At 49.2% G+C, this 27751-nt stretch overlaps 7 protein-coding genes across 26 annotated transcripts; 4 read left to right on the top strand and 3 right to left on the bottom strand.

Moving 5' to 3' along the window:
- Positions 1-74: 74 nt before the first annotated feature.
- FOIG_04060 (uncharacterized protein) lies at positions 75-3769 on the top strand. 7 transcript variants are annotated; one of them, XM_031202128.1, is made up of 10 exons: positions 75-621; positions 689-809; positions 868-1004; positions 1059-1439; positions 1487-1543; positions 1605-1940; positions 1988-2102; positions 2153-2867; positions 2915-2958; positions 3005-3769. In XM_031202128.1, exons 1-10 carry the CDS (start codon positions 585-587, stop codon positions 3231-3233), a joined length of 2172 nt encoding a protein of 723 aa, XP_031067575.1. In that variant the 5' UTR covers positions 75-584; the 3' UTR covers positions 3234-3769. The 7 variants fall into 7 exon arrangements, with proteins under 7 accessions (XP_031067575.1, XP_031067576.1, XP_031067577.1 ...); XM_031202129.1 differs by having other exon boundaries at positions 110-809; positions 3005-3680; XM_031202133.1 differs by having other exon boundaries at positions 151-621; positions 2915-3680.
- A 102-nt stretch (positions 3770-3871) lies between these two features.
- Positions 3872-4631, top strand: FOIG_04059 (uncharacterized protein). The gene is made up of 2 exons (XM_031202127.1): positions 3872-4070; positions 4126-4631. Exon 2 carries the CDS (start codon positions 4173-4175, stop codon positions 4515-4517), a length of 345 nt encoding a protein of 114 aa, XP_031067574.1. The 5' UTR covers positions 3872-4070; positions 4126-4172; the 3' UTR covers positions 4518-4631.
- Positions 4632-5559: 928 nt separating this feature from the next.
- Positions 5560-7523, top strand: FOIG_04058 (uncharacterized protein). The gene is made up of 3 exons (XM_031202126.1): positions 5560-6057; positions 6115-7153; positions 7207-7523. Exons 1-3 carry the CDS (start codon positions 5648-5650, stop codon positions 7456-7458), a joined length of 1701 nt encoding a protein of 566 aa, XP_031067573.1. The 5' UTR covers positions 5560-5647; the 3' UTR covers positions 7459-7523.
- Positions 7524-8033: 510 nt separating this feature from the next.
- FOIG_04057 (uncharacterized protein) lies at positions 8034-10436 on the top strand. Of its 2 annotated transcripts, XM_031202124.1 has the most exons (3): positions 8034-9620; positions 9668-9779; positions 9830-10436. In XM_031202124.1, the coding sequence occupies exons 1-3, from the start codon at positions 8285-8287 to the stop codon at positions 9963-9965; spliced, it is 1584 nt and encodes a 527-aa protein (XP_031067571.1). In that variant the 5' UTR covers positions 8034-8284; the 3' UTR covers positions 9966-10436. The 2 variants fall into 2 exon arrangements, with proteins under 2 accessions (XP_031067571.1, XP_031067572.1); XM_031202125.1 differs by lacking the exon at positions 9830-10436 and having other exon boundaries at positions 9668-9822.
- A 391-nt stretch (positions 10437-10827) lies between these two features.
- Positions 10828-12572, bottom strand: FOIG_04056 (uncharacterized protein; the record flags this gene model as incomplete). Of its 2 annotated transcripts, none has more annotated exons than XM_031202122.1 (2): positions 10828-11659; positions 11720-12572. In XM_031202122.1, the coding sequence occupies one exon, from the start codon at positions 12472-12474 to the stop codon at positions 12148-12150; it is 327 nt and encodes a 108-aa protein (XP_031067569.1). In that variant the 3' UTR covers positions 10828-11659; positions 11720-12147. The 2 variants fall into 2 exon arrangements, with proteins under 2 accessions (XP_031067569.1, XP_031067570.1); XM_031202123.1 differs by having other exon boundaries at positions 11517-11652; positions 11720-12474.
- Positions 12573-13090: 518 nt separating this feature from the next.
- Positions 13091-18842, bottom strand: FOIG_04055 (RAN protein kinase). The gene is made up of 2 exons (XM_031202121.1): positions 16145-18842; positions 13091-16037 (listed from the first exon to the last, which is right to left on the bottom strand). The coding sequence occupies exons 1-2, from the start codon at positions 16833-16835 to the stop codon at positions 15208-15210; spliced, it is 1521 nt and encodes a 506-aa protein (XP_031067568.1). The 5' UTR covers positions 16836-18842; the 3' UTR covers positions 13091-15207.
- A 4643-nt stretch (positions 18843-23485) lies between these two features.
- On the bottom strand, positions 23486-27560 carry FOIG_04054 (CMGC/DYRK/PRP4 protein kinase). 12 transcript variants are annotated; one of them, XM_031202119.1, is made up of 7 exons: positions 27330-27535; positions 27163-27252; positions 26528-27112; positions 26200-26477; positions 25259-26151; positions 24837-25205; positions 23486-24217 (listed from the first exon to the last, which is right to left on the bottom strand). In XM_031202119.1, exons 3-7 carry the CDS (start codon positions 26632-26634, stop codon positions 23996-23998), a joined length of 1869 nt encoding a protein of 622 aa, XP_031067564.1. In that variant the 5' UTR covers positions 26635-27112; positions 27163-27252; positions 27330-27535; the 3' UTR covers positions 23486-23995. The 12 variants fall into 12 exon arrangements, with proteins under 12 accessions (XP_031067564.1, XP_031067563.1, XP_031067567.1 ...); XM_031202118.1 differs by having other exon boundaries at positions 27163-27560; XM_031202114.1 differs by having other exon boundaries at positions 23563-24217; positions 26528-27252; positions 27330-27549.
- Between the last annotated feature and the right edge of the window lie 191 nt (positions 27561-27751).

Raw genomic sequence — 27751 nt, 5'->3', positions numbered from 1 at the left:
TTGCACTGCCACCGCCTAAAGCCCAATCAGGGAGTCATCAAACAAAGTACGGAGTACCCAGCTGCTCTCAATGAAACGGCCTGCAAGTGACGTTATATCAGCCAAATCAGGTATCGCGAGGCCTCCTCTACTGTACATATGTATGGTACACTCAGGGTCCCTTACCGCTATTCCCCTGCGGTTCTTATCGGCCGTGCTCGATGACTACCGGATACTACCCTGGGCAGAGAGGTTCTTCCTTAACAATACCGTGACAATGTCCCGTCTATTGTCAGCAAATTGTGGTGGCCACTTACAGCCACTGCGTTAGCCCACCGGGTCCTATTGTCAATGCACCACTTCCGCTATTGCAGATGCCTTCATAGCTGGCATCCCGGCTCCTCGGCTTGGCAATAATTCGCTCAAACACTGCCTGCTCGCACTCTCTTCTTGCTCAAACGAGTTGGTCTGCAACCTGCTCACTTACTTTCCTCGGAAAACGGCACAGAACATCTAGACTTTACGCCCGTTCGAGTTGCAAACGGCCCTGAAACACCTTCTCACTAGGGCATCGTCTTCGGCGTTTTAACGCCAAACAGACGAACATGTGGCGCCCAAATCTCAATTTTGTCAAAATACACTGTGAGTGCCGTTCTACTGAGAAGGTGCTGATAGGATGCGGCTGACAACGCTACTCGGCGGCACGTAGACATCTACATCATCTGCATGGGTCTGTCGAGCTTCTTGTTCATCTATCCGGAAGGCAAGCTGAGTGCAATCGATGCCTATTTCTTTGGCGTTAGCGCCTCGACCGTTACCGGTTTAACTACGTGAGCCACTTTCTACAACACTTGTGGGCTTCAACGGTGCTAACCGTTTCCATTACAGAGTCGATGTTCCTGTACTGAAGACGTACCAGCAGCTGTTTCTGTACTTCGTTCCCCTGGTTTGCAACATTGTGACAATCAATATCATTGTTGTAATTGTGCGCCTTATCTGGTTCCGAAGATACCTCAAGAATGCTGGTCAGTTCGTTCTCGCCTGTACTTGGCGGCCATTACTGACATTTCGCCATATAGCTCCTGCTCTACTCAGCAGACGCAGACCAGTGGACCTGGATCCTAAGGAGGACCCGGAAAATGCAGCTGACAATCCTCTTTCGGAAGTACTTGATAAAAGACCGGGACTTGCACGATCTGTCACAGAACGCGTTCATAAGAATGTCGCGGAGCAGGATGCACTGCCGCCGATCGAGGCTCGGAGTCGGACTGATCCAGCTCCTGATCATCCACCCCAACGGCCTGTAGACATTCTTTCACCTACAATTAAGGAAGAGAAGGTGAAAGAGGGAGACCAGCACGAAACAAGAATCACTTTCGATCCTTCGACCGATCACCATCCTCGCCATGAGCAGCAGGAGTCAACTCTATATATCCCCGGCCCTCGCGCTCGAGACCAAGGTACGCCCACGACTCACTCCTTTTCTCGTACCAACTGACATATTCAGGCCTTCCTTTTGTCGAGCTAAATACTGAACGACGGTTCAGCCGAGATACTCGAGATGGTACGACCCCTGTCTGTTACTGCATGTATTGCATGTGATGTGAGCTAAGCCCTCCTTCTAGAAGATGTCATCGAACCTATCTCGCGAACTCAGTCCACCCCTGTTGGTACCCTTCGCCGTAGACGCAGCGCTGGCCTTAGTCTGGCTCAAGTCCGCTCTGTCGAGCGTGTCGCTACCGTAGCTTCGTCGCTCTTTGTTATTGGCAACCCTGCTCAAGCGCCTAAGGAGCGTCCGCTGGCCAGGGCACCAACACTTGCCGTGGGTGACTTTCCCCGTTTATCTCGAGAGGTTACCATAGGGCGTAACTCCATCTTTCACAACTTGTCGTCTAAGGACCGGGAGGAACTGGGTGGCATCGAGTACAAAAGCCTGAAGCTCCTACTCAAGATAATTATTGGTAAGTCTTCGGGCGATTGGCCAGGGACAGCCTGCTAATATCTACAGGCTACTATGTTTTTCTTCACTGCCTCGGGGCTGTCTGCCTGATAGCATGGGTTCAGCATGCTCCCAACAAATACGTTGAGTACATTGACAAGTGCGGGCAAAATCGAATTTGGTGGTGAGTTTCCTCCTGGGTTATGGCTTCTGTCCTTCTTACCTTTAATCTAGGGCAGTCTACTCTGCTCAAACCATGATCACCAACTTGGGTTTTACCTTGACTCCTGACTCAATGATATCTTTCAATGACGCTCCAGCTCCCCTGCTCATCATGAGCGCCCTCGCCCTGGCTGGCCACACCTTCTATCCTGTCCTCCTCCGGCTAGTTATTTGGGCTATCTCGAAGGCCGTCTCGAAGCAGTCCTCCCTTCAAGAGCCGTTGCACTTTCTTCTCAATCACCCACGGCGATGTTATACTCTACTTTTCCCCAGCGGGCCAACCTGGGCGCTTTTTGGCATTCTTGCCCTCCTTAATCTCGTTGATGTTCTATTCATCATACTCCTTGACCTAGACAACTCGACTGTGACGGTACTTCCTGGGTGGCAGAGGTTCTGCGCCGCCGTGTTTCAGGCTGTTAGTTCTCGACACACTGGTACAGCCAGTTTTAACCTTGCCAATGTTAACCCGGCTGTGCAAATGGCTTTGCTCATCATGATGTACATCTCCGTATACCCAATCTCAATCGTCGTTCGATCTTCAAACACCTATGAGGAGCGCTCTTTGGGCATTTACGAGCATAGTCTACAATATGATGAGGAAGATGGCGGCTCATATTTTGTAACCCATCTCCGGAACCAGCTGAGTTTCGATTTGTGGTATATCTGTCTTGGGCTTTTGTGTATCTCTATTGCTGAGCACAAGAAGATCATGGACGGCAATGATCCGGTGAGTATGGCTCCACAAGGCATTGGATACCACACTCACCATAATAGGCATTTACAATGTGGCCGATGTTGTTTGAGGGCGTTTCAGCATAGTAAGGATGACACCCTTCATCATCAGCAGAGCTAACCGTGACCTAGCTGTAATGTCGGCTTGAGTTTAGGATATCCTACCATCAATTCGTCTTTTTGCACCGAGTTTACGACATTTAGTAAACTCATCATCTGCGCCATGATGATTCGTGGACGCCATCGTGGACTTCCCTATGCCTTGGACCGAGCTATTGTCTTGCCAACAGAGAAGTCATTGGGCGCTGAGACTATCACCCAGCCTCACGAGTCGCATGAATCTCACGAGCATCGTGAGTAATTTGGACAACACAGAGTTTCTTCTTGATCATACACGACACTGGTTGGATGAGACCACGGCCTTATTTATTTTACTTTTTTATTGTTCGTTTTGTCTTTCGTCGATAGCATAGCGAGGTCAGAGTTACGCTTAGAGGCGTTCGGTGGATAGACTGGGAGATCCGCAAGACTTTGAACGGAGCATTAGATGCATCGTCGCCGTCCTGAGCCATGGCTCAAGAACTCTTTTTCTACAACAGAGTAGAGGTTTTGACTCCAGCTTTTCTATTATAGACAGGCTCGGCGCTCTGGATCATCAACATTTCGGAATACAAGACAGCATAGGAAGACATGCCAGAGTCTTCGAATAGAGTGTTTCTTCTACCTTTTCCCACTGGGCGTGTGTTTTGTGACTCTTTGGTCGACATAGCAGTGGGTCTCGAAATAACTCAGCCAATTCTCTACCGAGTTGCGGTCCTTCATGGACAGAGTGCAAAGTTTGATCCAATTTGCCCTTCCGTTGTTGAACATTAATATCTTTAGAACTTTGTTGTGGAACCTTTTCCCCCAAGGCACAAAACTTTTAACCTTCAGGCTCCAAGTGAGTATAAAACCTCGTGCATCTTTCTTCATTCCGAGCAGTCATTTCTCAACACATAAATCCCTTTCACGATTACTCTCGAAACCCGAACTCATCTACACCCCGTCCCATCCCTTGCAACGGATTTCGGCCACTCCACTGTCGAACCTCTCTAATCTTCTTATAAACTAATACACAATCAATCATGGGTCTCTGCTTTTGTCCCTTCGGTGGGCTTGTTAGCTGCGTAAAGACATTCCTTGGCGTCTCATCCGCCGTGTATGTCTTAACCCCCTGACTTGGTATGATTCCACAAGCTAACAATATTTTGCAGGTCATGCTGCGTTTTCACATTAGGCAGTGGGCTTCATATGGCCTTCAATGACGAGGCAGAGGATTCGGAGCTCTGGGATGAGAAGTCTAATCGAAGAATACTTTGGTCATATGATGATGAGCCTTCGGTTTGAACCATGCACCGTGTATTTCTCCCGGCAGCCTTTGGTTCATAGCCTCCGGTGCTGGCGTTTTCTACTGTACTCGATTGCATTTTCGACATTTCGTATTCTTTTAAGTCTGTTCTTGAAAGGAGTTGTACAAGTTCAAGGAGTTCAGTGGTTGGAGAAGTTGGGGGGCGAAGTCTATTCGCCCGGTCATGCATGCGTTTCGGATCAAGCTTTGGAAAAGCCTGTATGCAAGAATGAGCTTGCGACTCAAGCGCTGCAATGAATGACTTTCAGGTTCTTCATGAAAGGCTACCATTTAATTAACTTTACTTGTATGGGAAAGACTGGCTCGAGATTCCTCATATGCTACGTTGGTAATGGCTATCACACTTCTACACAAATCACACATGAGCCCTCACTGGTGCAACGGGACTTGATGAAATCTTCAATTTCGACCTCTAGCAAGCATGGAGCTTCGGCGCGGGATGAACCAAGTATGCCAGACCTTTAGTCTACACTCTTTAACAAAGGGCCCTGGCACATATTTGTGCTCCCGACTGAAAGCAGAGCCGTAATGTCTGTCGATCGTCGCCTAGTACCTTCAGCGAGCCTACAATAAAGGGAAGGGAAGTTTATTCACTGGAATACAGGGAGACAAATAGACGAAGCATTGGTCGGCTTGTAGTGAGTGAAGCATGTTTCACAGCTGAAGATGAAAGACGTCCTTCGCCCCTGGGTTTCTTCTACCTGATTCCCGGTTCAAGCTTCGTGACATGACCTACAACGGCGAAATCAAGGCTCCAGCTCGCCCATTTCCAGATCTGATTCCTCCTTGACACGAAAATGGAAGTAGCTTGGCACCAACCATACCTACTACCAGATGTCATTGGTATTGGCATGATATCGAATTATAACGGAAAGGGGATTCGTTATAAGCACATTTCATAAAGCATGTGCCAACCAAATCCTCACATTTGTACGAAATCTCATTAAGAAAGTCCCGAATCCCTTTCTTTCGCTTTCGGCCATTCCGTATCATTGTCATCTATCTTGGTCTGCGTAGTCCACTTTTGTAAAATGTCTGATGCTTTCAAATACTTCAAATCTCAGGGGCTTCTCTTCAAGGGCCGCGGTCGCAACTCCCCAGTGGGTTCTAGGCATTAAAGGAAGCAGAGTGTTCAACTCCTTCCGAACTCATCGTCGCGACTGACTTAACTCGTCATTGACCCCTTCCATCATTGTCATCCTGGGAGTCAAACGACTTCAAGCCAGACACCTTGGTAAACAACTTGGACCTTTACACACAACTCTCAATCCATTCTATCATTTACAACCCGCCCATTTCCATCGCCGTGTCAACGTTATTCAGTATACCACCCTCTCAGCATCACATCATCACCCTCCCTATTCAATATGAAGCTCATAAACATTATTCCCATGCACCTGTTCCTGCAAAGCACACACGCTACATTTCTGCCCAAAGATGACCTTCCTAACATTCCCAAAGACGTTCACGTTTTCTTTCCCGAGGATCGCATCAACTGGACCCGGTGCAATTTGGGCATTGATGAATACAAGAAATATCAAAAAGCTTTCGAGTGCGGTAATCTAACTGTTCCTCTCGACTATACCGACAAATCCAGCAAAAACACTACGACATTGAATTTAATCAAGCTCAGAGCCACCAAAACCCCGTTCAAAGGCAGCATCATCGTGAATCCTGGTGGTCCCGGTGCTTCTGCACTCGACGCCGTTTTGACGCAAGGACAAGACATGGCAAACATCACTGGCGGATTCTACCATATAATTGGTTTTGATCCACGGTAGGTGACATATCAGCTATGACAGGTTCAGTAGAGTCAAATCTAACCTAGAATTAGTGGTACTGGCAAGACGATGGTTCCGCTTGGTGATGAAGGATTTCCGAGGCAAATGATCAAAGAGCTCTTCTACACCTTTCAAAATTCGTCATATTTCATCACTCAACAATTACTCAGCGATGCTTTGGATTATACACGCACTATTACGGAATCCTTTGTCACGAAAGACGCGGATCTTAGGAAGTTCCGTGGCACTTCATTCGTCGCCAGGGACATAGCGGAAATTGCCATGGCATTGGGTGAAGGTAACAGCATCAACTACTGGGGTACGTCGTACGGCACGGTCCTAGGCCAGGTTCTGGCTAGTATGTTTCCTGACCGTATTGAACGCATGCTTCTCGATAGCAATCTGCTCGCCGACGACTATGTCAATAACCTCGCGCTCAACAGTACCAAGGATGCCGAGAAGGCCTTGTATCATTTCTACGACGAGTGCATGGCAGCCAAAAATGATTCATGTCTCTCAGCTAACAAGCTTCCCAAGGGACCAGATGACTTCCTCAAGGTCCTCAATCATGTCTTCATGGTCTGCACAGGAGTTGGGGGTGGTTTACACAGCACTAAATCACTCTGGCTGACTGGCTCGATTTTACTCGCTCTCTACGAAGTTAAAGGATACCTTTGGCTGGATGAGCTGATTGATACAGCTTTGGAGGGCAATCGTTCGATGTGCTCCCAGGAAATTGGTGACTGGGCATCTCCATGGAACCCTCAATCCGATCTTGCCCATCTAGCGATCTGGTGCAGTGACGCAAACGTTCGTGCTGAAACTATTGAGGAAATTAACTCTTTGTACGAAAGCGGTCAGGCTAATAATAACCCTTTCTTCACCCCGACCCTGCTTCAACGCTCGGCGTGTTTTCAATGGAACACACACGCAGCTGAGCCGATAAATCTTACAAGCCTTGAAAGAGTCGAAACAAAGAACCCAATCCTTCTCGTCAACGGTAAATACGATCCGGTGACTCCTTTGAATCATGCCCGGAAGATATCTGCCCGGTTTCCTGGAAGCCGGGTTGTTGTTCACGAAGGTGTTGGTGTAAGTACAATACCATGTCTTGAACTAATGGTGATACTAACATAAATTCATAGCATTGCTTCCGCGCCCATCCTTCCAGTTGCACTCGAGAAATTGTAGCCAGATATTTCATCGATGGAAAGTTGCCCCCAGCAGAGGCCACCTGCAAGCCGGACGTTGATGCCTTTGAGATTGTTGAGATTATACGTGAGGAAAGGGCAAAGGACGCCGGAAATCATAAGATTCCGGTTTTCCTGTGGGTAGTGCTCGGTTTCTTGGGTTTTATCTGCGTGTGTTTGTTTGTTTGTTTGTATCGTTCGAAATGAAACAAAGCTCCTGGGCTGATATAAATTAGTAGAATAGTATTAAAAGTATATGACTATTCCTTCTTACAAGATTACCTATTGGATGTTTCTGCGAAAAGAAAAGCTGACTGGTTGCTGCTCGCAGCTCAACGCAGATGTTTTTTGATGATCTATAACTTGGGATACCGGTGCTGACAAGAAGCGATTGAGAGCCTAAATTAATGCTTATTTCTACATTGTCTCCGCTGCGTTGCCTTAGCCTACCAGCCATGAACAAGCCTAAATAGCTATCAGCTGTCCTTGTTAATGCTCCTCCAATATGAAGTTGAGGATCAGATCTCAGCCATTGTAGGGTAGGCAGGAGTAGCTCTAACTTAGCGTAGTTGATAGATCAGCATCGCCAGATTCTAGAAGGATTAAACTTTGCAAAAATTCCCATTAAATGGAGTCCCAACCCACTCCTTCAACCGCGCCATAGATCAAAAGAGCAATCACATCCGCAACCATGAAGAATATTGCCGGTATCCGTATCTGACTGCCCGAAGCCCCCCGGTCAATCTCAGATTGCACCATTGGCTCAGGTGATGGCGTCGATAAGACATTTCTCGCCTCGCAAGGGGAGGCAAGAAAACTTAGGGACCTTTAGACTGAGTGACAAAAAGATTTTAGGTAAATTTAGGATAACCAGTATAGATTTAGTAGACCTTAGATGAATATTTTTGGCACCTTGGTCTAATGTTAGAAGTTTTCTTGCCTCCCCTAGTCTCATAAAAAGAAGGCTTCTCTTCGCCAAGACCACGATCAACCCTTATCAAACATTCTCATCACCAGATTGGGAGGCGTCAAGATGAGCGCCGACATTCTTGCTGGCGGAAAGGCGAACCCGTCAATGGGCGTGGAGACGAGGAACGACAACAACGGCGATCTTGTAACGGCCACCGAGGAGCAGAGCCTTCAGCGCGGTCTGCATGAGAGGCATCTTTCTATGTTGGGTATCGCTGGCGCTATTGGCACGGGTCTCTTTCTCGGTCTAGGTCAGTCTGTTCAGACTGGTGGTCCTCTCGGCGCGTTGCTTGGATATGCGACTGTTGGTCTTGTCGTGTGCGCCGTGCAATTCGCATTGGGAGAAGTCGCTGCGTTATTGCCGGTCACAGGAGCTTTTGTGCGGCATGCCGAATTTCTCGTCGATCCCGCCTGGGGGTTCGCAATTGGATGGAATCTGGTTTACGGCAACATTCTGTCGATCCCTTCAGAGATCACGGCCATCTGTGTGTTGTTCGAGTTCTGGACCGACATCAACCCGTCGCTATGGATCATGATCTTCATCGTCCTGACCACAGTCGTCGGTCTCTGCTTCGTCCGGGTTTTCGGCGAGGTTGAGTTCTGGTTCGCCCTTCTCAAAATCCTCTTGGTCGTATTCCTCATTATCCTAGGGTTGGTCATCAACTTAGGAGGCGTCCCTGGCACGGAGCGAATTGGCTTCAGATATTGGAAGGACCCAGGGCCGTTTGTCGAATATATCGCTACGGGAAGTTGGGGCCAGTTCCTTGGATATTGGTCTGTCATGACCAGCGCTGTGTTCTCCTTCGCGGGTGTGGAATCTATCGCCATGGCCGCTGCCGAAACGCGGAACCCTGCGCGTGCTATCCCTAAGGCTTGCAAGAACGTCTTCATCCGAATTCTCGTCTTTTACATCTTGGCCATCCTCATTGTTGGTATGCTTGTGAGAAGCGACGACGAGAGACTAAACGACCAGTCCGGAGCCGCAGGGCAAAGCCCCTTTGTCATCGCAGCCTCGGCGGCCGGTATCCCAGCGATCCCCTCCGTTGTCAACGCCGTTGTCATAACTTCCGCGTGGTCGGCTTCCAATCAGAGTCTTCTCGCCGGTACCCGTGTTCTCTATGGTCTGGCCCTCAAGCGACAGGCGCCTCAGATCTTCCTCCGCACAACCGCGTGGGGTGTGCCTTACGTCTGCGTGCTCTTCTTCACTTGCTTCATGTTCCTCAGCTTCATGAGTCTCTCAAATGGAGCTATGACCGTGTTCTGGTGGCTAGTCGACCTGACAGCGGCGGGAGTGCTGATCTCCTGGGCGTCAATCTTGTTGAATCACATCCGTCTGCGCCTTGCGATGAAAAAGCAAGGAATTCCGGTCGAAAGCCTGCCCTGGCACAACTCTTGGACTTGTAAGTGGGAGCCTAAAGTTATAAAAGTTTAGCTAACATCAGAGTAGTCTACTCTTCTTGCGCCGGTTTGTTCATGACTCTGCTTATCCTCCTCACGGGCGGTTTCCGCGTCTTTACCAGGGGTAACTGGGATCCCGTTGGCTTTGTATCATCCTACTTGTAAGTTCTTCCGATGCCAGAGAGCAGTTCACACGCTAATGGTATCACAGGGATATCCCTCTTGTTACCGCAGCGTACTTGATTTGGAAGTTTGTCAAGAAGACCAAGGTCGTGCCGTTAGCAGAGATACCCCTTCAGGATGCTTTCAGAAAGTCGGAGGAGGACCACGAAGTGGTGACCGCTTAGGCATAGGGGCCCCAGGGAGCAAGAAAACTTCTGGCGTTAAACCAAGGTGCCAGAAGTACCTAATGTAGGATTTACTAAATCTATACTTAATTATACTAACTTTACCTATGTCTTTTTGGCACTTAGGATAAAGTCCCAACACATAGGATAGAAGTCCTAAGTTTTCTTACCTCCCCTTGAGGGGGTAATACTAGCGTATCATCTTGTATTAGCAAGCGTTGGAGATAGTAATGGGTATATAAACGTCATTCGATGATGCTCTTGAAGTTCGGGAGCGTGGCTCCCAACATCCTAACCAGCTGGCACCAGTTCGATCTGCCTCGACACCCAAGGTGCGCTTACCTTCAATTCTCCATCAATGTTTGTGTTTACATTTTATTGTCGCATGAATCTTGAGAACGCCGCTGCTGACTCCAGCACTGTGGCCGTGGAGATGAGTTCGTGTCAAGTGTACTGTCTGTGAAAAGGGGGCCCAGGTAGCACTGGAGATACTTTCCTGTTGAACTATACCCGAGAATAGTCTAAAAAAGAAGTTACAGATATCCAAGCTGGTCTCTGTTGCTGTTTAAAATGTCTTTCCTTGCTAAACCGCTGGTATTAGTCACGGTGGCCGTCCTTGCCTCGAGCTCTTCATAGAGTTGCAGCCAGGAGGCTCTTCTCGATCATGACTTGGATCTCACTTCTCTAATAAAATTAGATTAACATTCTTATCTAACATAAATCCTTAAGCCATGTACCAAAGTCTGTGAGCATTATGGGGGATTGCTTGTGCGTGATGCTCAAGTTGCAATCCTCCTCCCCTGACGCTTTTATGACACTCGTTGATATCAACACGTTCAAGGACCAAAAGGCCAGTAATACATGAATTCATTATGTTTCAAGAAGCATAGTCTTATTTGAGACTCTTTTCTTGTTTATTGAGTTGCTAAGAACGATTGTGTACACTCCTGATCAAAGTGTCTCGGACCCTCATGGGCGTATAACACTCTGACATTGTTTCGGGAGAGAATTAAAACCTACATGATAACCTTAGTTTCTATCTTCTCGAGTACTAGAACCTTCGAATTGATCTGTATTCTGGGTGCACCTTGCAGGCCAACTCTTATCGAGGAGTTACGTGGTGGTCGCCTCATTCAGGGGAACAGCTCAGCATACACGATGGAGGGTTCTCCAGCAACAAAACTTCTGACCTTACACCTAAGTACCAATAATAACTAGTCTAAAGCTATAATAAATTCTAGACTAAATTCACCTAATTCTTTCTGTTACCTAGGATAGCCATCCTCAGTTGTCTTGCCTCCCCTCAAAGGAAGATAGGAAGATACAGGATCTCAATTCTCCAAAAGACCTTTCAAACTACATACAATTGAGATTTGGCGTACATGGCAATGATTGAGGCTATGCAAGTCTTGGGTTTATGTCGTACCACGGCTTCTTCCATGAGCTGAATGTCTGGGAATAGCCTCACACCTCCCCAACGCCTCAGTGTATACTCCTTCAGGAAGCCAAGATTCACTCGGCCAAATGGACGAACATAGACTCGACGGAACGTATGATCTATTCGGTGTGTCCGTCAAGACAAAGCAACCGGCATTTCCCAGCTCGTGCTGTCGGAACGCTCGAAGAATGTCACTCGGAAGCATACTTCCCTCCCAACCGCAGATGTCTTTCATCAACCTCCGTTACACTGTTCTCTCCACGATATTCTTAGAACGGGCTGATTTCTAATGGTACCGACCTCCAGTTGCACTTACAATTCCCTAGCTATTCCCGCGCCCTGGGGGCTTAACTCAACCGCCACTGACAAACATGCCCTCCCCCGCAACCACTCCAATGGCAAAACACCAAATTAAGGGGATATTCTAACTTCGTTTCACTTCTCACGAGAGTTCAGTGGCTCACATCGAAACCCTCCAGCCGCTGTCTCTTCAATGCAGAAGGGTTACAACGCGCATAACCAACACGAACCGTCGAACTCTACCAAGAATATCGCGTGAAACACGGCTGACATGGTCCGGACGCCCATGTAACAATGACATGATACAGCTCACATGTACAACCTTCAGCCACAGGCTTTGTTGTGTTTTTTTTTTTTTTCAGCTTTTGCAAATCCCCAGCATAGCCTCATAGAAGTTAAGTTAGTAATTAGAGGGCTATGACGATCAATGGCTTGACTCGCGGGCTATGGGGAAACGTGACACGTTCCCCTCTCGCCTTGGAAACTATCGAGCGATGATAGAGTTTCGGTCCGTAAGCCCAGGTTCACTACACTGTTTCTGGTCTGACAACATCTGTGCGATGTGGCCGAGAACAAGATCCGCAGGCGGGTTGGCTTACATGCCATGAGTCGTACAGCGTGGATGAGGAAATTATGATGATCGTGGGTTGGGCTGGGCTGGGCTGGGCTGCGGCTGCGGCTAAGGCTTAATGTCATCCTGCAGGCCAAGGGAGGCTTTGGGTTTGACGGGAGAGAGGGCTGGATCGTGAAAGATGTAATGGTCGGCGCCATCCGGGGGAGAGATTGTGGCCGCAGGATCTACGATTACAGCTCGGACCGAGTTGAGGAGGAAAGTCAAAGTTGAGATTCCAGATGTTGGCGTCTACGAGGGACTACCTTGGTTGTGTGTCACTATAGTTGAGCATCTTGTTGCTGTGCACAGCCCATTATCATATCATGCAGTTGTGTTGGAGATATCGTGAGAGGTTGATATCATTCTCTCGCCAGGGGGTTGGCTCGGGTTGATTGACAATAGTGATAATTTAGCACACATCATCACCAACCAGCCAACTGTAGTGCTACTTAGTGGCAAGTAGACTTGGCATAGTTCAGCGCTTGGCGTGATACTTGAGTAACAGGTCCAGGTCAGCAGAGTTCATAGACTCGTGCAGGCCACGCTACAGGCGCATTCCAGTGAATGAATGGCTCTATCTCCCCGAACCCATCAGCCATCATCTCCGTGGAACCACGGGCCTCTTCTTAACTCTAGTTAGTGTTAGTGCTCGCTGTGCCGCACACCCACTCCCCGAACCATGATCGACAAGCAGCGCTGAAACCTGCTTCTTCCTCCCCCAAAACGAACCATCAAAAGGGCAAAAAGCCAAGCCAACCTTGAAACTTTCCCGCTTTACGTTACGAGATTTAATTAAACTTTCTGGGCATTTTAAGCGAAACCTCACTTCGTGGTGACATTTTAGCTACTTTAGTCTCTTCCTCTTTTCCCACCGGAAACAACCAAGGGAATGAGATGTGATCAACATGCGCATTTCTCAAAAGTCGCTATTTGAACTTTGACGTGCAGTTCAAGAGGAAATGCCACCGAGTGGTCCGTGATGTTTCTTTCTCTTCTGTTTGGGTGCCCAAGCTGGGCATTACTCTACTCGAAACAAGGGCCTGAGACATTTTTTGAGTGTCTTTTGAGGTTTTTTTTTTTTTTTTTTTTTTTTTTTTTTTTTAATTAGATAGCGGTGAGACTGAGGCCAAACAGACTATTGATTTCTTGTCTGTTATTAGTGACTGGGTTGAGATAATGCAGCAGAGTTCCATTTCCGTGCTTGTCTCACGTTGAGTGGTCGGCAGTTTAGTTTAAATGGCCTCTGCGGTGTAAAGTACTTTGTTATCACCAGGGTATCGCCTAATTCTGTGCACTTGTCAGTACTTGAATGTTATCAGTTGTCTCTCATATTTCCCTGAATAGCTTCACCACCACCACCATCACCAACTTCTTGTCTACAGTATGTGAGCAGTCAAAATACCACCATGTAAGATTGTCTTCACTTTCATCCTTCAGCCATCGCCCCAATAATCGTCTCCTCCTCACGCTACCCTCCTCAAGCCCGCCTCACCTTTTTACGTCTGCCCATCTAATTCGCTACGACCATCTCCACACATCCATTCCAAAACTCATGCCGTTCGCCCTAACTAAACTACCCCTGCTCATTGGGCGCCACGTTCTCGCCTTGTTTTTTCCCTTCTTTTCTTTTCTTTTTTTTCTCACTCTCGCAAGCGTTGCATCGCTAACGCCCGCCCCACAATGCACGAGTTCCAGGGATGATTAAGTTGCTTTTTTCTACTTCGGCTCGCATGCAGCTTGAGCGGGAGCACCGTAGTGTGATGCGGTAGACCGGGGCCTAAGGTATGTGACGCTATTCCGAAGCCTTTGTGAGACATCATCATGTTGCTGTGTTAGTCGAGACGGTCAAGTTCACTCACATTCGCATGGCACAGCAAAGTCGGGACAGTTTGTATGAGTGAGGTATCTTATTGTGTGTGATCTTTCATTCATAGGATGATCGGCAGATGCATCTCTTTTGTGCGAGGTGCCGTCTATCCCTCAGTAAACGTATGGTTGCGCAATATGCGCTGTGGCTATTGAGCCATGTCCCCTTCGCTCTAATCTTTGCTTGACCAAGAGTCAAGTCCATATGACTCTTGTCCCATGTCAACTTCTTTTCCTCCTCTTCTTGTAGAGTCCCCATCCGATCCGTCATGATAAAAATAGTAAAGAGGTATCTCTGATCCAGTTCAAGTGCAAGCCATGGCCATTCTTCTCGCTTCTATCACAAAAGACAGACGCCTTCCAGAAAGTAGTAGCATAACAAAAACGAGGAGTAAAGGAAGAACAGTCATTATCCTCTGGAATTCCTGGGCAAACAAACATAAGCTCTTCCTTGGGCTGGTAGAAAAGAACATAAACGAGGATCGGACAAGCAACAACTCCAATCTTTCCGAGTCTTCTTTTCTGTCTCTGCAGAAATGACAACAAAAAAAGTTCGCCTCCCATAAAAGTCTCGATGCGCCAAACATCATGCTTCTACAACTGATATCTTGCCCATCCTCATAATATTCGAAAAGACAAAACTCCTCGCTGTTTAAATAAGTGTTTTGTAGGTGAAATAAAGAAATTTTTGTGACAAAGAAAATAGAAACCGAAACAAGAAAATGTTGCTCCAAAAAGGGGAATACAAGGCCGAAAAGAAGCAATCCCAGACTGTCATTCAATGGGTCGTAAAAAAGTGTTCTTGGTAGGCATATCCTTGCACGGCTTTTGGTAGGTATTGGTTCCATGGAGGTAAGTGTGGCCAAGGGTCGATATTAAAGTCGAGTAATATCCAAGGTGGTATAGAAGAATCAAACAGTGTCCTAGGTCAGTGGGGTTTGTGGCCTCGGTGACATCTCATCCAGGTGAGGTCGTAGTAATAATAGTGGCCGTTATGTCGAAAGCGAGAGATCATGTCTCAAGCCTTAGTAACAGCCTTGAAACGTAGGCATGAAGGGGACCTGTTGATGAAAGGGCACATGGTGCTGAAGCATGGGCACTTGTTGAACGTATTTTACCATATCCCAGATAGGGAAATATGATTTGGGTTGACAAGGAGCTTGCACAGAGACAGGAACCTGAGCCTGTACTGGCATAGGGACCTGCTGGCAGAGCATGGGCTGAGGGGGAACGGCCACTGGCACGGGGACGGGCCCAGAGTACTTCTGGGGCACGAATTCCTGGCTGTGGTAGATGAGTTGATGTTCCTTGGGCTCCTCAGGGTCGAAGGTGTGTGGTGCAAACTCAGGAGGAGTCTGCGGCATCTGGCGTTCCTGTTCAAACTCGTCGTCCAGGTCGTCAATGGTAGAGTCGCTTGATGTGAGCGAACCCTCATCATCCGAGGAGGCAGGCGACAGTGAGTCGTACTCGTAGTCGTCGATGATGGCATCCTCGGAGGAAACGTATTCGGTGATGTGGTTTGGTGAGGCCGGAGGTGTCGGTAGAGACGACATAGGCGGCACGGTAAACATAGAGCAGGCCATGATCCTGGTTCGGAGCTCAGAGAGAGTGATCCGCTGCTCGGGGATAGGCTCGAAGATCCGTCCCAAAATGTCGTTCAGTTCATCCGACAATGGGAGGATGGTCTTCAAGAAGTCCTTGGATCCGGCATAGGCACGGTAAGTAGAGTCCTGGAAGGAAGCTTGTTTCCATGGGTTGCGTCCACAGGTGAGGTTGACGAGGATAACTCCAAGGCTCCAGACATCATTGGGGGCGCAAAGGTAGTAAGGCTTCCTAGCAGAGGGGTCCAGGCATTCTGAAAAGAGAGAAAGAAAATATGTTAGTTGTCTGTCTCATCCGCGATAACATCAAGATGCAAAAGGTGTGCTTTCAAGGGGAGAAGGGAGGGGGAATTGTATGTACCTGGACTCATGTAGAATGTTGAACCGCATCCGTAGTCCTCGGATCGATCATCAGAAGTAGCAAGACCAAAGTCAGCCAGCTTAACAGTGTCTCCGTGGTCTGTCACCAAGATGTTCTCCGGCTTGAGGTCCCGATGGTAGATTCCAAGGTTGTGGCAGTGTTCAACAGCATCCAGGATTTGCAGAAAGATATTCCTTGATAGTTCATCCTTACCAACATATTGACCGCGCTCAGTGATATTCAAGAAGAGATCGCCCTCAGGGCAGTACTCGAGAATAACATAGATGCAGTCAGGATCATTCACAATCTTGAGCATCTGGACCACGTTGGAGTGTTCCGATGCCTTCCAGTGAAGACGGATCTCTCGTTGTTGGTAGGCAAATTGTCTGGATTCCAAAGGGGTTCCATCGGGATTGAACTTGCTCAAGCACTTGACAGCGTATTTACCTCCGGTCTTGAGATCGACGGCAAGGTACACGACGCCATAGGCGCCAGTTCCAAGGATGTCAGTAAGCTGGAGAGTGCCCTCAAGCACGCGGCCTAGCCTGGCCTCCGGGGCGAGAGGGACGCATCGGTTCTGGAAGTGTCGAGAGTGAGGGACCGCAAATGGTTGTTGAACTGTGCACTTGGGATGATCGAATCCTGGAGAGGGCGGAGGGGTTTGGTAACCGAATATGGCATGTTGCTGCATGTTATCTGGTTGGTATCTCACGAAGTAATCCTAGAAACTGGGTTGTATTCTTGAGGTTGAAGTAGATCCTAGGGCCGGCAGAGAGATAATCCAAAACGGCACGGCATACAGCAGCAAGAAAAGTAAAGAGAAGAAAATACTGTGTATTTTCCTACGGCCTGTGATGGGATCCTGTTCCAAAGTCCAGTCCGGTCCAGTGTAGTCCAAACGGGTCGTTATTAAAAAGTTCCTTGGGGTGTGGTTGGTGGTTGAAGTAGCTTTGAGGTCCCGATGGCCGAATCAACGGGTCGAGAAGAGAGATGAGAAGAGTTTGTCGGCCTTCCAGGGGAGATATTGTCGAGTGGGAGGTTGAAGAGTTGTTGTTCGACAAGAGTAGACCAGAAGGTCACGTCTGCGAGAGAGTGAGAGAGAAGTTGCCGGAAGGAGTGTCGTGAAAGTGGTGATAGAGGTTCCTCAAACTAGATCCAGCCGAGTTTGGAGATGGGCAGAGACGATAGATAAGTCTCTAGCGAACAAGGACAAGGCGAGCGAGAGACACACACACACCCAAGACCTGACGGTACGTACATGTTCTAGTCGAGCGAACAGCTTCACTCACTCACACTTGACACATCCACATCCATACACGCCTCGGGCTTGGGATTGCGTTGCGTGGAGCAGGACCCACCGCCTCAATCATACCCTTGTCCAGTTGGAGAGATTAATGAGCATGGGTATGGCCCTGTCCTGGGTCTTGGCCTTGGCCTCGTTGTGCGGTAGCGCTAGCGTTGCGTTGCGTAGCGTAGCGTTGCGTTGCGTTAATGCTCTATTCTTGTCTGGGCGTAGAGTGAGAGGGAAGGGGGGCGTCCTTGGCTCATGAGGCGTTGGACAAGAGACAGGGATTGGACAGAGGACTTGATTTGGTGACGCTGAGCAATATACGAAAAGGCAAGGATCCGTTTAGAAGTGGTTCTCCCTGTGTCACTGCCTCCAGGCCACGTCCTCTCAGGTTCCTCCCAGGCCCACCATCATCTTTTTGGGCTTCTGCTCTGTTCTGTGAGTCTGAGACTCTCACTCATCAGTCTCAGCACTAACGCCATCCATCGGCCCACTGCCACTTGAAGCCTGCCTCGGACCAGTCATAGGTCTCTGGTGGCAGATCTCTAGCAACCTGGGCGGTGCCTGTGCTGTTGTGTTGTGCCGTGTGTTTCTGTTCTGCTGACACCCCCCAAGAAAGCCAGAGTGCGCTGTGCCGTAGGCGTCTTTTGTGCTGCGTGTCCTCTCTGTGACTTGACTGGCTTCTGAGGTCCACCCATCGGGCGAATCGTCATAATCAACAACCCCCGTGATGAATCACAGTTTGGCCGTAGCTTTGCCTCCGTGTGGCTGCCACTGTCCTTCCCAACATCCATCTCCTCTCCCGGCCGGGGCGGCGCAGGCGTACTCGGTACTCTTCTGATGCGGAGACGTCGGAGGCCGGCGTCACTCTCTCTCTCGCTGCACGTTGGAACTCTCATCACACACAGAGTTTGAGTCCGGCCGTGTCTCCCCCTACACATGCTTTTGCTTTACTTTTGCCGGACCTCTGAGCAACAACTGGAACGGAACAACAAACCTTTTTTCGCCCAGATACGATTGAGTTTGCGACACGATTGGCTATCAGATGGGCGTCTGAGGCGCTTGGCGACATGTTTTGCACAAAAAGGAATGCATGAAGTCATGGAAACGGATACACACTCAGTTACTGTCTGCTGTGCCTGTGTGCTAATAATGGATGGATATCTTGGGGGGCTGAAATGTGAATGTGAATTCAATGTGAAGTGAACTGGCACCACTGTTGCAGAATGCAGATGCTGAATTGCGTCGATCCCCTCACTAATGAGGGTCGCTATTTTGCCCCTCCAGCCAGTGAACGTCCCCGCTGTGAGGCTAGAGCAGCTAGGCGCTGCACAAGTTTATGCCAGCTCCGTTGGTTTATGGTTGGTTGGTTATGCACCAACAATAACTCACTGCAGAAAGATAAGATCGACATTCTTGGTGAGCCATCTCTATTCTTCAACCTCGTGCTTTTCAAACCGCCCTGCCACCCTTGAGCTTTGATTGGTCCGAGGTTAAAGTGTATCAAATATCGAGATCACGCATGCTATGCCATGTTCATCACATCATACTGTATTCTCAACAAGGCTGACAAGGGGAAATGAGATTTGCTTATTCTAGGTTGATCAAAAGAAGCAAATCAGCAGCATGGTGTTTCATCCATAAGCGATCCTCCGTCGGCGGGTATACTGACAGCCCTGGTTGATCTTTGTCTGACTTGAAGCGAGACGAGGCCTGCCATCAGACATCCATTTGGTTGTCTCTGCACGTATCCGTCTAACGGCATGTCTTCGAAGGGGCCTCAACCCGCCCGCTGGCAGCTCTGCTCTATCCTCTATGTCTGTTTGCAGCGTCGTCACGGGCTGCTGGCCTAGACCCCGGGATCCCATATTACTCGAAGCAGACAGGTGCAGAGCTCGGGTGCGTCAGTCAGTACCACCCAGTGGTCCCAGGCCGCGGTGAGATGCAGGTAGAGTGAATGAGTGGTGTCTGTGTCCCCCTGTCGTGTAGGACGATACAGAGTTTCCAAACAGCACAGCACAGTTCACTTGCTTGTCAAGTCAAGAGACCCCTTGAACAGGCCACGACGGTGACAGTGGCAGCTCTCCAAAGTTACAGTGAGGCTGACTGATGGGAAACGGGACGGGTTGCAGAAGAGGCGTCCAATGAGAAGCTGTACAGGTCCCAAGGAATGTGGCCCGTTGCCTGTCTTTATCGGCCTGTGATCTCTGTCACCCGTTGGATGCATGGCATGGATGGTAGTCTAACTGATAACGACGACTTTACTCTACGGTGAGAATGTGAAATGAGAATGTGAATGCGTATGTCGGCTCGTGTTGCTTCCAGTTCAGTTCCTGTCATCGGATGTGAACGGGTATCGTACAGTGTCTCGCCTTTGCCTTCGCCTTGCCTGGCCTCGAACCCCGGATCTGAGCGAGCACTGACTGACACTGACAGATTGAGGAGGAACTGAGGCGACGAGGCATTCATTTTCTTACTGATCACTTGTTTTCAACCTCAATTAGTTGTTCCAGCCACGGACCATTATCGCATGATCTCAGCTCCCCGAACGTGTTTCTCCATGCATCCAAGTGGAATTATTGATAGAACTTCAGGTGAAGCGAAGCAAAGCAACTTGACAATTGTCCAAAATACCGTCTCGCCTACCCTATTCCATGTCAATAAGTCCGAATTCCTCCAAGGGCCCCTGGTATTCCAGCTCAGTTGAGTGGTCCCCTAAAAACAAGACAGTGTCTCATTGCTAACAGTTGTCAAAGACGGGTTGGGGCGGGTCGATGGGCCCGAGAGAAGCGGTCAGGGCATTCGAGAATGGACCTTTCACCGTGATTACCGATCAACCATCAACTGCATCGTCAAAGATCACGGGTGCATCTAAACCCTTTGAGGTCTAGGTCCTGGCACTCAGATCTCCAGCAATCATCTCCGACTTGGTTATTCCCCGTTGTAGCCCTGTTCTTTACGCGCACTGAGCTCTAAACATATCATCTGGATCCACTTGACACAGTGAGGCCGCTGTCTAATCCTTGATCTACAGGGATATCCCTGGAATCGACCCATCTCTCGCCAGCGAGCACTGATTCCTCTGACGCCAATGCCACTTGAGTCAAAGTCAAAGAAAGAAAGAAAAAATGTTCTAATTAATCTCCAGTTTCTGAGTCCGGGGCGTCGATCATACGCCACTATCTACTGTAGCTGAAGCATGGCTGTTTTTTTTTTTTTTTTTGGCCTCAAACATTGCTTCATGAGGGTTTGAGCTTTTCTTTCATGGCGATGACCATGGGCAAACAATCATTATGCACTAAACTCTTCTGTCTCAGCATATGTTATGCATGGGCTGATTACGTTTCGACCGCTGACCGAAACCTGCTCGCCTCTACTGCAGCAACTTGATTGAACCACTGGCTCTCGCACCAAGCGACGGCAATGCAAGAGCTTGCTCCATCCTGGTTCGATACCGGCTGCTCTTATGCATTCATCGTTGGTTGCGAAGAAGAACAGCCAGCAAATCGGGATGTTACTCTGGCAGTTCCAAGCAGGAAAAGGTTAACCACATGCCATATCGATCCAATAGGGAGTTATCCTCAACACTGCCGTCTATGCACTCACTTAGAGAAGCTATGCGCATCTTGAGTCATGGCTATGCATCTCTACGGTTGAGTCCAGCTTGCTACGGCACAAGACCTCAGCCATAGTCCTAGGTAGATCGGGAGATGGAGAGAAACAAAGGCAGGCGGGCAGTCACTCGCATTGAGGATGAGCAATCGAGAGCACACCATCAACTGCCGCCAGGGCCACTTCCCCGGGAACATGGTTGCGGTTCGTCTCTGAACCGGCCGGCGCTGGTATCACCTTGGCTTGGTTTGCATGATATCTTTTTAAAGTCTGGTGTTTCTAGCCCGATTGAGAGATCCTTGCCGTTGACAATGGGACTTTGGGGTGGAAGCGACAGCTGGGACTCGTTTCTGGTCTGATAACGATCTGAAGATCGATCGTTGAAAACCTCTGGCGAGATACGACGACCATCACATGCAGTGCCGAATCGATCAGCAGTTATCTCTTGGAGACAGCCACTCACTACGTATCTCCTTGTAAACTTTGGTCAATGAAGACGCCATCATGAGATAGAAGACCGTCTCAAACGTCAAGCTGCACCACTAGAGCCAAGACTGCCAGTTTCGAGGTGGGCTGACATCAAAGCCTCTGTTTGTAGATTCACCGCCAAACGCTGGATGTCTGCAAGGGCTGGTATGTGTAGCGTGTGGACGCAAGGGAGGACAATGCAACACACAGTATTTGTCACAAGGCCCCAAGAAAGCGGACGTGCGCGAGAAACACGCTCAGCTCAAACATAATTTGAGATACCAGAATTGTATCGCATCATGGCCGATCATTTACGGGCTCGTGGCTACCGTAAAGAGAAACCAACGTTGTCGCCTTGGTTCGAAGTCTAATGCACTGCCGGTCTCGACTCTCAACGGCGCATCACTAACTAAGCAGAAAGTAAAGTAAAGTAGGGGCGGGGACTTTATTGGGTGGTGTTGAAGCTTACGGGATGACATCCGCGGCGCCTGGAGGGGCCATCATTTGCATCACCGACTTGTGAAGTTGAAGATCGAGTTGGTCCAATTGTAGCACGATCCAGAGCTAGAGCGTCACATTGACTCTCGCTACCAAGTTCAAGATCTTGATGATGCTAAACCGTGGTCTACTAGAATTGATACGGCTTCCCTTGAGTATGAGGGATGGGGAATGGTCCGGACACACGAGGACAAGGTCCGCTCATAATCAGCCTCCTTCTTGTTTGAATCGGCCGTGCCATGTTCATGTGGAGTTGGAATCTAGAGATGCCGTCACAGAGCGGACCCGGGGTAGGACACGGAGCATCACAAACGGTTATGTTATGTTACCCTGTATCTAAGCCAGATGACATGGTTCTTCTACTGTATGTTTGTATATTCACCTATTTGTCAGGGCGGGTAGTACATCTTACAGTAATTTGTTGACCATTCACAGTTATCGCGTCCGATCACACGAAACATCATCATTGTCGCATTGACCTGATCATCATCCAACACAAGAACCCTCACCAAGACACAAAGTGATCACCACGACGTACTGTAGGTCTCCCAAATCACAGGCTAACAAACTTCTACTGGACGGATCATCTCTCCTCGTGAAACTTGTAGGGCAATCACCAGCAAAACCCAGCAAATTGCACCAATGAATAACCCATCGAAACAAAACCCGCCGATCCTGACGACACTCTCGCCACAGCCCGTCATAATGTCTCAAACTCCCCCTGTGATAAAGTGAGGCTGAGAAATTCCGAATCCACTTTGATTTCATCAAACCCTCAAGCTCAAGGGATCCTTGCCCTCGCTCCGAGTCTGGGAGCAATCTCCGTCGCAGGTTCTGTTACAGGTTTGTATGAGAAGGGTGTTACAATACAATTTTATTCCTGCACATCATAATGCAGGGCAAACATCGGTTCGGTACATTCGGGGAGAACCGATAAGATCGCTCAAGACAGAATGAGTGACGATCTGTGACATTGTTGATCAAGGAAGGGATATTGGATTATCAAAAGCCTCACCTTTGAGCTCTCGTGCACATCACGACAATCATCGGCACAAACGCCACGACTTGCTCGCCATGCTCATTTTCCTTCTGCACCTCTGACATTATCTGTGTGACCTCTTTGACGTCAAGTTCTCAAACACAAAGAAGAGACTCTTTGATAGTCTGACCAACCACTCCCCATCCCGACCAAGCGACTTACACAGACCACAACCCGTGTCCCCCAAACCATCTACAACAAACATCTCAAATGTAACATCGGCTGCCAGCAATCAGATCAAGCAAACCACAATGTGGAATCAGCCCTGATCGTTACGCCCCCCCTCAGTCTCTGCCTACCAGGCTGTCAAACTTGAACCTGGAATGAACAATGTAGCCTAGAAAATGCACAACATGTTCACCTAGCGTAGGCTGCCTGGCGTGCTCACGCGGGTCAGCAAGCCCACGCCTGCATCGCCACTCCGTGCCCGGGAGCCTCAACCTCAATACCAAGCCCGAGCATGTGGATTCCTCCCGTATGAGCCGGGCGTTATGTGACTCGGAATACAGCGAGTACGAGGTCACGCATCGTAAAAAGACTCAATCAACCATCGGCGATCATTCATTAGACAATCCGAGCATTGCTTAGCGATTCCTTAGTAGCTATGTTATTACAACTGTGTAGGCATTTGTTTTAGACCCTCGTCCAAGCTCGATACTCCAGAACTCCATCAAAATTTCTAGCCTGCTTCTTCCAAGTCTAGATTCCAATAAACTCGGCTTCATACGAGACATAACAGACAAGGTGAGACATAGCAAGGCATGATATAAAAACGGCGGTGACACGTTCAGAGACATCGATCAAACCACCACATGTTTTGAACCAGCGAGTATCCTCCCTTGCTTTGTCTAGCCAAGTATAATCCCCCAAAAAATCTCTCATCCCGCGCCTTTAATTGTCTCAAAACAGCGTCATGAATCCATGATCCGAATGCTTAACACCCTCCTTACCGACGTACATGTCCCGCCCGTGCAGTAAAGAAGGGATGGCGCAGTGCATCAGCCGGCTTCATCCTTTTGTCGGGATTGAGTGTAAGACAGTGCTCGAGGAGATCAATGAAGTGGTTCAGATCCCTCGTTTCTGCGTCATTCATCCCTGACGACGCAGCCATTAGTCTTGTCCGTAGATCCCGAGTTGGCTTTACCACCGCCATCGTTCGGACGGTTGTCTGTAAGCACAGTTTGTTAGTTATCCATTCCTGACTCATAGTTCTAAAATGGGAAAAGGAATTCTCCACATGAATGCGCATGTCAACAAGGGCTGAGCGCTGGGCCAAACTCTTAGCAGCCGTTGAACTCGTATGCAAGGGATATGTAGGTCATCGTTGCTGACGCTCAGAGGGAGTCCGATCTACCGAGACAAAACAAGTCATGCGACCTGGTCTTTAACCTTGAAAGGATCTCGAGGCGTTCTGTAACCTCATCTCATCACACCATCCATCCCTTGCTGAGTTTGTTCGAGAACCCCGCAAGGGCGGTTGAGATCAAACATGCCTGATGGCTGTTGTTTTGATCTATCGACCGTTGTGTGGGTGGTGTTGGTCATCGTCAAGTTACCCCACATATCCCGAGCGCTTCAGTCTGCAAGGGATCTAGGCGCTTACGCTCGCAGAGCCCCAAGATGGAACAGCCCCCAACCATTGTCGCAAAAATAAGCATAGACCTCGCGTGGGCGGCCACCAAGAGCATGTCCATATGGCGCTTGTAGGCAGATGCAAGGAGTGTGATGGCAAAAACAACAGCAAAAACAAAAACAACATGGAGGGAGTGAATGGAATCACAACATACCTTGCCGAGAACCTTGTCTCGTTCGATGCTGACGAATTGTCCCTTGTCGTCGAAATGAGCTGGCGATAGTTGACCACGCTTGAACAACTTCGGCGTTAACCTTCCTCTGATCTCCATAATTGCCTTGAGCATCTGATTGTTGCTGTCTCCAGCAAAGAGGATTTTGCCGGTGTACATCTCATACAACGTGCAGCCGATGGACCACATGTCGACGGCGTAATCGTAAGGAATGCCCAGAATAATCTCCGGCGCTCGATAGAATCGACTGACGAGGTATGGAGTGACATCCATGTGCGCTGTCGCCGCATCCGTCTTGTCGATAGCCGTACCCAAATCACAGATCTTTAGCACGTTGTGACTCTCGTTTACCTACTGAAGTTAACACTCGCGTGTCTTAATATTAGCATCGTGGGGTTGCATACCAAGATGTTGTCCGGCTTGAGATCAGCATGAATGATACTGCACTTTCGCATGTGCGCGAGAGCGACAAAGATCTGGTATGCGTATGCTCGCGTCGCTCCAAGATTGATACCCACATTGTTACCAAACTTCCGCAAAACCTCTCGCAGGTTCATGCTCAGGTTCTCGAATACCATGCACAGATGGCCCTTGTAGTCGAACTGGCGGATAAACTTGATGATGTGCTTGCGACCCTCAGGGTCGGCCTCGTTGAGCTTCTCCAGAATAGCAATCTCTGTGTATCCTCCCTTTCGGAGGGCATCATTGTTTCGCATCATCTTGATAGCGACGAGCTCCTTCGTGGTGATGTCGACGGCACGGGCTACCCCTGAGAACATACCCCTTCCCAGTGCTGCCTGGATCTGATACCGACCATTCAAGACTTCACCGATACGAATCTTGTAGTAGCCATCTTTGTCGTCACCTTCGAGAATACCTCCCTTGATAGCTGGGACATCAGGGGCCTTGCCGTCGCCCTCGATAGGCGCGACCGGCTCGACAGGTTTTGTGGCATACTTTTCCTCGTCAAAGTCTTCGGCAAACATATCGAAGTCATCATCGTCGTCATCACCGCCGGTCTTTTCGGTAGACTCTTCTTGAACATCTTCCTGTGGCTGTTGTTCCGTTGCAATGGGATGCTGCTCACCATGAAGTACGACGTTTCCGTGCCGGAGCTCATGTCGTCGTTCATCCTCCTTCATGTCTCCAGTAGGATCGTAGTCAGCGGCTGAGGGGCCATCCTCCTCGTCTGGCTGAGCCTTCCCGTGGCTGTTCATCAGGTTTCTGTCATCGAGGAAGTTGATACCCCCAGGAGACATTTCGGTATGTGATCCGGGAGAGCGCGGTGATGCGATATCTGCACCTCTGGTCAATAAGATCCCTCCACCAGATGCTGTTGACATACCTGAACGGGGAGTGCGGGGGCTTTCAATGTCGGACTGTGCTCTCATGGGCGTGTCGGGCGTGGTGGACGCAGGAGAAGCTCCGTGAGCTTTACTTGCAGCAGCACCTACAGCATGGAGAAGGAGAGGAGTTGCAGAACTGTGCTTAGCCATAATCTCCTCACGTCGCTTGCGGCGTCGCTCAATTTCAGCTTCTTCGTCAAAAGGCTCTGGCTCTTCGTAGTCGGGCTCTGGCTCTGGTTCCGATTTTCGTTCGGGTTCCTTCTGAGCTGCTGGCTCCCTATAAACATGTCAGTGCTTCGTTCAACCTAGGAATGTAGATCAACATACTGCTGAGAAGCCTTGGAAGTGCCATGTCCATTTGTAAGGCCTTGTTCAGGTTTAGCATGATGTCCTTGGGCGCGTGAAGCCTCTCCTACAGTCGTTCTCTTGGACATAGAACCGCCATTTCTCGTGCTTTCATCATACTTAAGTTCCCTCGGCCCATCGTCGCGACGATCGTATTGGCCTTCTCTGACAAAACGATCAAACCTGCCCCTATCCGAAGGTCGGGATCTTTGAGGAGAGCGACTCCTGTTTCGAGGTCGTTTGCTGGAATACCGATCTCGGTCTCCATCGCGGTAGTTGTCTCGGTCGCGGCTCCGATCGCGGCCCCCGTAGCTGAAATTTGATGCGCGCGATGCAGGTCGATCTAGGTCATCGTATTGTCCTCGCGGCTTGCGATGGTCGTCACGTCGCGAATCCTCGTAGTTCCGGCGATAACCTTGATCGCGAGGCCTGGAGTTGTAGTGATCCCTGTCTCTGTCTCTTTCGTCGTGCGATCGCTTGTAGCCACGGGGTGAAATGCTTCGTCGTGAACCGTTGCTGTATCTAGAAGCCGAATCGTGATCCGGAGTCGAAAGTCTACTTTTGTTTCTGTCTTGACGGTCAACACTGCTTCCTCCAGTATGCTGCAGTGAAGTTGCCTTCAAATCTTCAGCGCCGTTCTCGACGATCTCGCCTTCGTCCGAACTCGACGCCATGATGACGACGGTGCTAATTTAGATCCTCAAGGCCTTAAATGGAGAGAAGCAGAAACAGTGTCAGCGCTGGGGACTAAGAAGAGCAGAGTGCAATGGGAGAAGAGCCCAACCGGATCAGTAGTGACTCGTAAAGGCTCAGAGCCGATAAAGGAGGTAATGTAGCGGATGAAGGAAGACTGGAGCGCAGTCCAGATGAAAAAAAAGGTGGGTAAGCGAATTGGAAACTCTGAGGCGAGTGCAGGTGCTGCGAAACCTAAACAGGTGTCGTGATGCGAGATGAAAGTTATTATCTGAACCGAGTATCTCTAGACTTTTGACGTCAGGTAATAGCGAAACAACTGATGAGGCTACGAGGCCCATTTTCTGGATTAGCTAAGCCCCGAAAGACCCTTATCCATCTTATCGAGCTTATCCCCGCGGTCGAAAGTGGGCTCACCGCTGCCAGTGAGTGGGCTGGGCTGTGCTGAGCGCGAAAGGGCCTGGACAAAAGTCAATAAGCGGGAGGCAACTTTTCCCTCTCGCGACAATCTTT

The sequence above is a fragment of the Fusarium odoratissimum genome, assembly GCF_000260195.1.
Source record: "Fusarium odoratissimum NRRL 54006 unplaced genomic scaffold supercont1.5, whole genome shotgun sequence".
Taxonomy (NCBI): Eukaryota; Fungi; Ascomycota; class Sordariomycetes; order Hypocreales; family Nectriaceae; genus Fusarium; species Fusarium odoratissimum.
This window is presented reverse-complemented; position numbering and strand designations above follow the sequence as displayed.

Coding starts and splice junctions, on each gene's coding strand:
- FOIG_04060 (XM_031202128.1), top strand. CDS start 585: ATGTGGCGCCCAAATCTCAATTTTGTCAAAATACACT. Junction 1,440..1,486: donor CCCTCGCGCTCGAGACCAAG/GTACGCCCACGA, acceptor TGACATATTCAG/GCCTTCCTTTTGTCGAGCTA. Junction 2,959..3,004: donor TTTGAGGGCGTTTCAGCATA/GTAAGGATGACA, acceptor ACCGTGACCTAG/CTGTAATGTCGGCTTGAGTT.
- FOIG_04059 (XM_031202127.1), top strand. CDS start 4,173: ATGACGAGGCAGAGGATTCGGAGCTCTGGGATGAGAAGTCTAATCGAA.
- FOIG_04058 (XM_031202126.1), top strand. CDS start 5,648: ATGAAGCTCATAAACATTATTCCCATGCACCTGTTCCTGCAAAGCACA. Junction 6,058..6,114: donor ATAATTGGTTTTGATCCACG/GTAGGTGACATA, acceptor ACCTAGAATTAG/TGGTACTGGCAAGACGATGG. Junction 7,154..7,206: donor TTGTTCACGAAGGTGTTGGT/GTAAGTACAATA, acceptor ATAAATTCATAG/CATTGCTTCCGCGCCCATCC.
- FOIG_04057 (XM_031202124.1), top strand. CDS start 8,285: ATGAGCGCCGACATTCTTGCTGGCGGAAAGGCGAACCCGTCAATGGGC. Junction 9,621..9,667: donor CTGGCACAACTCTTGGACTT/GTAAGTGGGAGC, acceptor ACATCAGAGTAG/TCTACTCTTCTTGCGCCGGT. Junction 9,780..9,829: donor GGCTTTGTATCATCCTACTT/GTAAGTTCTTCC, acceptor ATGGTATCACAG/GGATATCCCTCTTGTTACCG.
- FOIG_04055 (XM_031202121.1), bottom strand. CDS start 16,835: ATGCAGCAACATGCCATATTCGGTTACCAAACCCCTCCGCCCTCTCCA. Junction 16,038..16,144: donor AACATTCTACATGAGTCCAG/GTACATACAATT, acceptor CTCTCTTTTCAG/AATGCCTGGACCCCTCTGCT.
- FOIG_04054 (XM_031202109.1), bottom strand. CDS start 27,219: ATGGCGTCGAGTTCGGACGAAGGCGAGATCGTCGAGAACGGCGCTGAA. Junction 25,206..25,258: donor TCAAGCCGGACAACATCTTG/GTATGCAACCCC, acceptor TAACTTCAGTAG/GTAAACGAGAGTCACAACGT. Junction 24,218..24,836: donor GAGACAAGGTTCTCGGCAAG/GTATGTTGTGAT, acceptor CTGTGCTTACAG/ACAACCGTCCGAACGATGGC.